Genomic DNA, 9,952 nt, shown 5'->3' with positions numbered 1-9,952 from the left:
CCATACATGAACATATTGATGATTTTACTTAATCAGTGTTGATTTTAATTATTTACAAATCATTCATATGGCATGTAATATGATATCAATTATACAATTTACAGTTTCCCAAGTCCCATAATGTACATGTTTTAAAGTATAAAGTGTTTCGCTTATATGCATGTAAACAGCTCTCCAAAGCTATAACGTAAATACAAAATAATCGTAGAACATTGACACTAGATTCAACGTAAAATACATTGGTTCTCACTTAAAACTTCTCTAATATTTTGAACGTTACACATTTTTTACCAGCTTTATTGACAAGAAATTAAAAATATCGTTTAAGTGGCCTTTTCACAGATTTTGGCATATTTTGAAGTTTGTCATTAAATGCTTTATATTGATAAATGTGAACATTGGATCTTAAAAGCTCCAGTAAAAAATCACGAATAAAATTAAAAAAAGGAAAAAAAAAAGTAGCCGGTACTAGGGCTCGAACCAGTGACCCCCGGAGTCCTGGGGTTAGTCTGAAGTAAAATCGCATAAGCCCTCTCGGCTATTCCGCCGGGTATACACTTTGCAAGTATTTTATACGTTATATAGGCAATCTTTGTAGTTTCGAAACTTTAAACGACAACAACAGAACTCTCCAAATTATTCAATCGTTTCGCGTTGCAACGCTTTATAATTTTTAGGTTTTCAAATCGTCAAAAGATACATATAAGGGCTTTATTGGACTATTGCAAATGTTCAGTAATACTGTTTCCTCACAAATTTCATAACTAAAACGAAAATTTGCGAATCTGAAACAACTTTCTTCAATTTTGTCAATTTACCAAACCGTGAAAAGATCCCTTTAAGTCAAGCATATTTTTCAAGAAATTGAAAACACTTTTTACTCCAGGCCTCCAGGAATCCAGGGGTCAAATGTTCGAACCCTGTTGAGTGTTACTTTTTTCCTTTTTATAAATTGTATTCTTGTATTTTTATTGGAGATTTACAGTTCAAATATTTAAATTTATCAATATAAAGCATTTAAAGCATTTAATGACAAGCTTCAATACATGCCAAAATCTGTTGGACGGCCCCTTTAAAAGTAAAGCATATTTTTTTCTCGTGTTCTCAAGTTCATACTTTAACGATACGCATAAAATCAAATCTATAGATTGCTAATGTGTTAATAACTTATCGTGTATACACAGTTTCGTATTTGTTTCTACTTAAAGCACCGGCAGTTGATCTGGAAATCCCATACCAACAGCATATGCTTGAAAAACTACACACACGTGTGATGTTCCCGCATTTCTTTCGTCATCATGTTTCCCATAATGATGTCGCCAGAAGCATGCACGCGCTAATGTCTGCACAATTAGTTTTGTTCCAATATAATAAATTTATACAAGGACGTCTTAACTTTACACGCGAAAAAAAAACACACTACCTGAAAGTTTTTTTTAAACAATACAATAGTCTGATACACATTCTAGGTATGAATGTCAAGAATGAAGCAAACACGACATTACATGCTTCAGAATACACTCTGTCCTCGCATGTAACAATAGTTCGCGAACAAAGTTCTATATTGTGGACGCTTTACACATTTGACATACATTATATACCAGGTATTGAAATATTGAACATATTGTAATATAAAAACAAAATAGTTTATATGTAGTCAAATGCAAAATACAAACACATGGTTTATCTGCCACCTTTCATTATAAACACATATGTATGAAAGACGCCCCTGCGGGCCAATTAATGTACACCATATATACATTGACATAACAAGATCATAACAATTATTTTAATCAAATTTACTTAAGACAAATTGGTGATACACATGTATGTACATACTTGTATATAGCTAATAGTTTTATATTTACGATTCAGAGCACATTTTGGAATAATAAAAAAAAATCAGGTATAATTAAAATCGAGAAGTAATCATTTTATTTTTTTGTTTTATTTAACATCGCATCACTCTTAAATTTATTTCTTAAGATGTGTTTAATTCTTAAAAGTGTTTAAAGATTTAAAATCCTTCAATGAACTGTTCAATTGCAATGCCATTTTGTAAAGTCTATTGATGCTGGAAATATCTCGTCAAGAAAGAATGGGTAGACGGCCTATGGACTCTGAAAACAAGGAAACGCAATCTTAGATTATGAATTCAAATTACAAATTTAAATTGTTTCTTTCAGGTGACATGATTACAAATGTATAAGTTGAATGAGTTGCATGATTTATATTTTAAATATAGTTAGTGTTTTCTGCATATTTTTGAATTGTATATGAAGATTATAAACCTGTTCAAATATTGAAAATATATTAGGTGCAGCCCTTTTCCGAATGTAAAATATGATTACATTTTAATAGATTGAATTTTTAAAGAAATGCATATCAAATAAACATCTGACAAAAGATCGGGGCATGTAAGGCTAGGTCGGGAAATCCTTAACTTGGATTCGAAATGAGTATGCGTAGGAAATAACAACAATTGAAATAATACATGTCTTAGTCAAAATGTCATTATATATATAATTAAACCACTTTATTTCTACATAGAATGAATTAATATTCTGAAAATGCTTCTCATATGACTATATATTTAACTATATGAAACCAAACACATAATGAAAGCACGGGGACAAGCCTGTTGTCAATAATCCAACTATAGCAAGACATGCACTTGTACAATATTAAATAAGTCAGGCAATATGTCCATTTTTTAAAAGAGCCAACACGATAGCCAACATGGCCCCAGTCGCTCATCTGAGATACAATATACAGTTATAAAGCCTTTTAATAAAACGCAGCTTCAAATATGTTTGTTATGAAATATGGAAGTATATTTATGAACAGATAAACAAAATGGCGAATAAAGATAATATTCCACTGGCTTTCTTTTTTTTATTGAGATCCTAACATATTTTTTATACTTCCATTTGACAAAATTCAGTTGAATAAACAAACCCGCTCAAGTTAAACATTTATTGGGCAAAAAGATACTTCAAAGTTGCCCCTAAGCCTTTTCTATATTAATATTTGGAAAATGGTCCCTGGCAATGGTGACCATGTATTTAATGGAGCGGCACCATTTTCTTACTTGGCCGAGATATATTATTGTTTTGACCAAGTTATAGATTGATAGCGGTGGCGAAAGCTAAACTTCGCTTTATTCATTATTCTTAAATTTTCACAAGACTTTTTCCATCTTGGTCTTCTTAGCCCACGTTGCCCACATCGTTTAAACTCGGTCGTGACATAATTTGACCCATTATACTAACAAACTTGCACAAAAATTGAACAATAAGTGTGACCTCTAACGCGCTCATAGCTTAAAGAACTAACGGATGACAGACGACGGACAAAAGATCACAAAACTTGCCCAAGGCTGACTTAACAACATAAGGACATCTCAAGTAAGCTGCACACAAAATCAAAGTGTCGCTTACAATTGTTGAAAACATGCAGATTTTGATGTTATGGAATCCCAAGTTTCCCATCGAAGACTGGTGCCATGTCCTAGCGGAAACGGAAATTAGAAGCAGATGGATTACTCATGCGTCGGAATTTCGGAGGGTCTCTTATAAACCCACTAATCTGAGTGAAGGAAATTGCTTGCGCATGCTGTAGTAATTTTAAAAAGTTATTCAAATGTTTTTCGTGTGAACTAGCACATACCGTTAACTAACCTATTAAAAACAATGAGATAGTAAGTTCAAAGTTTTGCATGAACAAAAACATAATACAATTATACAGGCAAAGCATGCTGATTGCTATGTATTTAACTGTATAAAAAACATTGTGTACATGACTTTATGCTGCATATTGTATTGACTGTTCAAGTGTACAATGCCTCTTTATTATGTACTTTTAAACAACCCGGTTAACGACTGTTCCAGGGATGTATATGAGGTTGAAAGTCACACCATTTAAGCACCGTTTTCCCAAAAATTCAAACTGTATATTGAAGTTAAGGATATTTTGAAGATTTTTTACCAGAAAGAAAATTCAAACCATGTTTTCTAGTGAAGTATATATAAGTAGATGTTTGCTAGTAACAGATCATGAAAAAAACGACACAAAAACAAATGAATAAGTTCGAGAAAATCTCACGAGAACTAGTTACCTTTATTTAAAAACATAACGTGATGTTTGATTGATAGGTTTAACCAGTGCAATATGAAAAATCCACAACAACAAGTCAATATAAGTGAAATAGACATAACATTAAAATCAGGATTACCCATGCAAAAACTACAAACAATCGAAGATTCATGCTATGCTACAAAATTAAGTACATGCTGCAAGACTAACACCAATGTACCTTGTCAGGTATTTCATAATAGCACCCTGGAATGGGTAACCCATCTTTGCCTAGCGGACACGGGGCATCTAAACCTGGTGTTCCCTACAGAGACATGTTCAAACCTTGTACCTCACTTAATTCAGGAAATGTCACTTAATCAAATTAAAATCATCAAAGTGACTTTTTTTCACAGAGTTTTCACAGGTTTTCAAAATTAACATTTAAAAAAAAGTGACATTGAAAAAGACTCAAACAAGCACAATAAAAATGACTTAAAAGGGCGGCGTTATGTTTAGTTTCGTATCGACATCGATAGTAAAATAAATCGATATAAAAATAAAAAGCGATACATTGAAATAAAATGTGTATTACGAATATTTTGTTTAAAGTACGCTCTTTTTAGATTAGAAACTCCGAAAGGTCCATTGGCAGCGCGCCACATTGATCACAAATGTTCCGGATAAGAATGCCGATGAAGGCAACATATTTGGTCTCGATATAGTAAGTATGCTAACTTTTTCGAAACAGTATACTTTTGTTTGTAAAAAATATTCTATGACATTAAAAACACAAAAATATTTTGATAAAGCCCCTTTAAAATGCGGCCAGGTTATGGACTGCTTATAGAACACATTAAACAGGTACAGCTTAAGACGTGAATTCAGATAAGGTCATACAGGATGTTGCATACAATGTGCACGTTAGTCCGTGCCTTCATCTTCAACGTCATGACTATAACCGCGCTATATTGTGCGATGTTCACGCAATGTATACAATCTATTTTAGACGTGTGAAGTCAAAACTGTGTGGTGATTGGTATTTAGGTTGAGTTGTTCCCGCGCTCAAAATGTCGTGTTATTACATATTACGTAATGCGCATTTATGTAACACGCGTTTATTAAAACGAACGGACACAACACATAGCAATTCTGAAGTTTTGAAGAACGAATCATAAGGTGAGAAATTAAGTTTCCGGTAATTGTTTGTTCAGTTCAATATACGTTAATGCAAAGCGCATAACTCATCTAAAGCTAGTCTCATCTGTTGCGAGATGTTGTATAGAATAATTTAGATTACCGCATTACTCCGTGCATCGCCATTTAAAAGTATATCTCGTTTTATCACGGTATCTTAAGTACTTTTAGAGAAATATAACACGTTTTGTGGCCAAACGGATGGACGTACAAAAAGAAGAATGAAATGACGAGCTTATGTCACGGTACCAAATTAAAGCGGGATTGGTGGAAAGATGTGTGGCGGCCCGGTTAGCTCAGTCGGGAGAGCACTCGCCCTATAAGCGAGGTGTCCCGGGTTCGAGTCCCCGTCTGGCTGCACACTTTTCACCACCCGGCGACAATGGCGCCCAAAGGGGGAACGTGACACTTGCAGTTCTTCATAGAACTTGCCCGTGGGTTCGTCGAGATCAGTTCTATACTATTCTCTGTCTCGCATTCGAGGACGAATTCCAACTTGGCAGAATGTCACGGTACCGAATTTAAACGGGATTGGTGGAAAGATGTGTGGCGGCCCGGTTAGCTCAGTCGGAAGAGCATTCGCCCTGTAAGCGAGGTGTCCCGGGTTCGAGTCCCGGACTGGCTGCACACTTTTCACCACCCGGCGACACATACATCACCTACGTAAGTTTGATCGGATTAAGTCTCATCTGGTGAAACTGTAGGGGACTTCTTTAGGGTGAGGGGCCTACTATTTGAGAAATCGCAGGAACAAGTAGTGCGGACTATCGAACGGACGGCCAAGTTCGAAGAATGAACTGACGGATATACATGCCATACGGAAGTCCCATGGCATATTGTCCCATCAGGGGGAACTGGTTGGGGGCTTATAAATTGTTAACAATCTGTATGTAGAGAGTTATATTACCTCTCTTATGCGCTGTTGATAACTAAAACTCGAAATCTTCTATACGCTTTACAAATACGTTTTGTCCGCATCTATTATTGACGTTGGAAAGACAGAAGTAAGCAATACTTACCGGGTCCCCATGTTCTCCTTTATCGCCCTTTCGACCTCGCTTTCCACGCTTGCCCTGTAAACGAGCAATTGGGATTTGCATTAAATATATTTACTCAAGTGACGAATCTTGACAGTATTCAAATAATGAACAGGTCACACACTCAGACATTAAACCCTAAATGCTATCATAGACCGCTCAAAGCCGTTGATCCCAGTTTTTAATAATTTAATATGTTTAAAGTTATGGTCTTGCAGTGTATAAGAATAAGTATTTCACTCTTGATGGAGGTTCTGTTGATTTACTGTGTACTGTATTAGCACGGTACAGCAAACCATGGATGTTTGAGCCTATGAAAAGACATTTAAATTCAGTAAAGTTATAGTTATACTATTTTTTTTTATTCATTATAAAGCATATATTGTATACATAATTACATGTTTTTTTCTATTTGCAAACAATGGTTCTAACAAAGTATACAAAAACTATGCCTGATAAAGTTTTAGACCTTGATGTGAGACATTTCGATCTATGACAACAGTATGTGTTATATTATTAATGATCTTATTAAATTGAAAACAAAACAAAAACAATAATACTAAAAAATATTTTTAAAAGATAACTTAAAAAAAGAGTGAATAGTATATAAGTGGACAAGCATTATGAGAATTTTATTCGATTCCATTTTTGATTAAAGATCTGCAATTTGTCATTACTGAGGGCTATTTCTTTCTCAGTCTGGATTTTAAGTTTAAGACTATGGATAAAACAATTAAAATTTGGTATTTGTTTTCTGCACTTCATGTTAAAGATAAAATATTTCATCAATATAAGAATAAAATTCAGAATATTATTACCTTCAAAGGATTTAAACGAGTTAATTCCGAAACTTACCTCTAAATAGGATAGTTTAACGCTTAGTTGTTGTTGTTCAAGAAAGGATGCTAACTGGTTCCAAATAGGCTGGATGTGTTTGCACTCCCAAAAAAGATGTTCTATAGTTTCGATGTTTTCACCGCAGAAGTCACATAAATTAGAGTTAGATAATTTGCATTTAAAGAGATGTTTATTTATAGCTATAATTCTATGGACGTATTTATATTGAAAATTTCTCAGTGTGCTATCGATAGTTGCTTTATATGGCATGATAAATATGTGTTTCCAATTAAGTTCTTGTTCTCGAAAAAGCACTTGCCATTTATTTTGGATTTTGGAGTTTTCTATAGGGTTTTTAATTTGTAGTGTGTAAAATATTTTGTTCGTTTTGTTTTGTCTTGCAAGTATGTTTTCTAAAAATGTTGTTTGAGTACATGGTGTGTTATTTGTATTGATTATTGATTTAATATGTATGGGTATGTTTTTTATTAATGTGTAGTACCTCAGGAAATTACTTGAGGGTATTCCGTATATGTAACATATATTATCAAAGGAGTAGAAGTCCTTGATTCTGTAGTCGTATAGTTGGTCGACGTATTTTATGCTTCGTTCAAACCAATCTTTATAGAAAAACGTCTTATTGTTTGAAGTAATGTCTTTATTGTTCCATAAAATAGTTTTACTATTAGTTTGGGTTTCTAGATTATGAGTAAAATTACTCCATGCTGATAGAACATTAGATAGAAATATGTTTTCTTTTGAAATTTCATGTAAGATATTATTGCTGATGTTACATTCAAAAAGTAAGGAATCGCCATATTTTTTTAAAATCTTCTGGTAGAATAGTTTCCATTTACTCGTATTGGTACTATCTAAGTATCTTTTAATCCAGCTTCATTTGATTGCATTCACGAATGATTCAATATTCGTTAATTTGATACCTCCATTTTCTACGGATTGAATCAACTGAGTTCGTTTAATTTTGTCAGGTTTATCGTCCCATACGAAATTAAATATTGTTGACTTTATATCTTTTATAATGTCATTTGGTGGATTTGGGAGAACTGTTAATACATAAATTAATTAAGGAAGTGCAAACGTTTTTAATACTGTGTTTTTTTCCGATTAGTGTAAGTTTACGGTGTTGCCATGATTTTAAGCAGTTTTTAATTTTTTGTAATTTAGGCAGTATGTTTTTTAGAATTGTATCATTTTCATTATTTGTAAACGTAATTCCTAACGTGGTGGCTTCATCGGATGTCCAGTTAAATTTCGTGTCTTTTTTATAATGGACATTACTTTGTTTTAATTAAACTACTCGTAGCACAGTACATTTACTTTTGTGAAGTTTAAGACCCGATGTCATTCCGAAAAGGGTTAGTGTCTCTATTAGGTTATGGAAAGAATCGTAATTGTCATTTAAAAAATAAGTTGCATCGTCAGCAAATAGGGACTGTTTTATTTCTTCGTCAGGTTCTATTGATATGCCATTTATATGTTTATTTGATTGGATATGATGTGATAGATACTCGATGCATATAATAAATAGAGATGATGAAAGTGGACACCCTTGTCGAACCCCTCGTTCAATGTTAAAGCTGTTTGAGAAGAAGCCATTGTTAGTAATTATACTGTTAATGTCGGTATAGAACAGTTTTACCCATTTAATGAGACTATCACCAAAGTTCATATTTTCTAAGCACGCGAACATAAACGAGTGATCAAGTGAATCGAATGCCTTTTCAAAGTCTGCAAAGAATATTAGACCAGAATTATTTGAATTGTTGAAATAGTTAATGCATTCTTGTATAAGACGAACGTTTTCACCAATGTAACGTCCTTTTATGAAACCGGATTGAGTTCTTGAAATGACTGATGGTAATATTTTTTTAATTCTGTTTGCCATCTTTTAGTTGCTATTTTATAATCATTGTTCAATAAACTAATCGGGCGCCAGTTTGACAGGGATTCTAATTTTTTTCCAGGTTTTGGAATGAGTGATATTATACTTTGTTTTTGAAGTGTTGTTAGACTTCCTTTGTTAAATGAATAATTTAGTGAATTAGTTAAATGTGTTTTTATATCGTTCCAAAATATTTTATAAAACTCGGTAGTGATGCCATCAGATCCCGGACTTTTGTTATTTTGCATTTCTTTAAGAGCCAGTCCACATTCATATTCTGATAGTAATCCGTCACAAACTTGTTTTTCCTCTTCATTTAAAGCATGATGTGTATTTTTAAACAGGGTGTTAGTTTCGACATTCTTTCGTTTATAGAGCGTTTCGAAGAATGCGCGTTGTTCTTCTAGTATTTGATTTCTATTTGTTATGTCTTTGCCATTGACAACTAGTTTGGGCACAGTTTTTTGTTCGCTTCTACGTTTTTCAATGTTTGCAAAGTATTTTGTATTTTTTTCATTGTGTTCAACATGCTGTGCCCGTGCTCGAAGTATTATGCCATTGAGGTGTGTATGATAGATTCCTTCTAATATTTGTTTTTTTTTAAGCAATTTCATTTTCAATTGCGGTGGTATCATTTGTGTTTGTTTCATGCAACTGTTTTTCAAGTGTTTCAATGATTTTTATGGTTTCATGTTCAAGTTTGTGTGTTTCTTTTTGTTTAAATGACGTGTATCTTATTGTTGTGTTACGTATATTGCCTTTAATTATTTCCCATAAGGGGTTTGGATTTGCATCTTTGTTATTTTGAACTTTATCAGTTATTTCCTGTTTTATTTGTGTTTGATATTGTGTATCTAATAAGATGCTATTATTAAGTTTAAAGTACCCTGGGCCTCTTTCATGT

The 9,952-nt window shown here is 33.2% G+C and overlaps 1 protein-coding gene and 1 non-coding gene across 3 annotated transcripts in view; one reads left to right on the top strand and one right to left on the bottom strand.

The window, feature by feature from the left end:
* Positions 1-1,632: 1,632 nt before the first annotated feature.
* LOC127851323 (collagen alpha-1(I) chain-like) overlaps positions 1,633-9,952 on the bottom strand; it is a 50,738-nt gene continuing 42,418 nt past the window's right edge. For both annotated transcript variants that reach the window (XM_052385030.1, XM_052385031.1), the window contains exons 23-26: positions 6,291-6,344; positions 4,316-4,399; positions 3,441-3,510; positions 1,633-2,120 (exon numbers count right to left, since the gene is read on the bottom strand). In XM_052385030.1, the coding sequence (XP_052240990.1) occupies positions 3,469-3,510; positions 4,316-4,399; positions 6,291-6,344 (180 nt within the window). In that variant the 3' untranslated portion in view covers positions 1,633-2,120; positions 3,441-3,468. The remainder of the gene's footprint in view (positions 2,121-3,440; positions 3,511-4,315; positions 4,400-6,290; positions 6,345-9,952) is intronic.
* On the top strand, positions 5,824-5,898 carry Trnat-ugu (transfer RNA threonine (anticodon UGU)). The gene has a single exon. It is a non-coding gene; the product is annotated as a tRNA-Thr (tRNA).

The sequence above is a fragment of the Dreissena polymorpha genome, chromosome 11 (genome assembly GCF_020536995.1).
Source record: "Dreissena polymorpha isolate Duluth1 chromosome 11, UMN_Dpol_1.0, whole genome shotgun sequence".
NCBI lineage: Eukaryota > Metazoa > Mollusca > Bivalvia > Myida > Dreissenidae > Dreissena > Dreissena polymorpha.
This window is presented reverse-complemented; position numbering and strand designations above follow the sequence as displayed.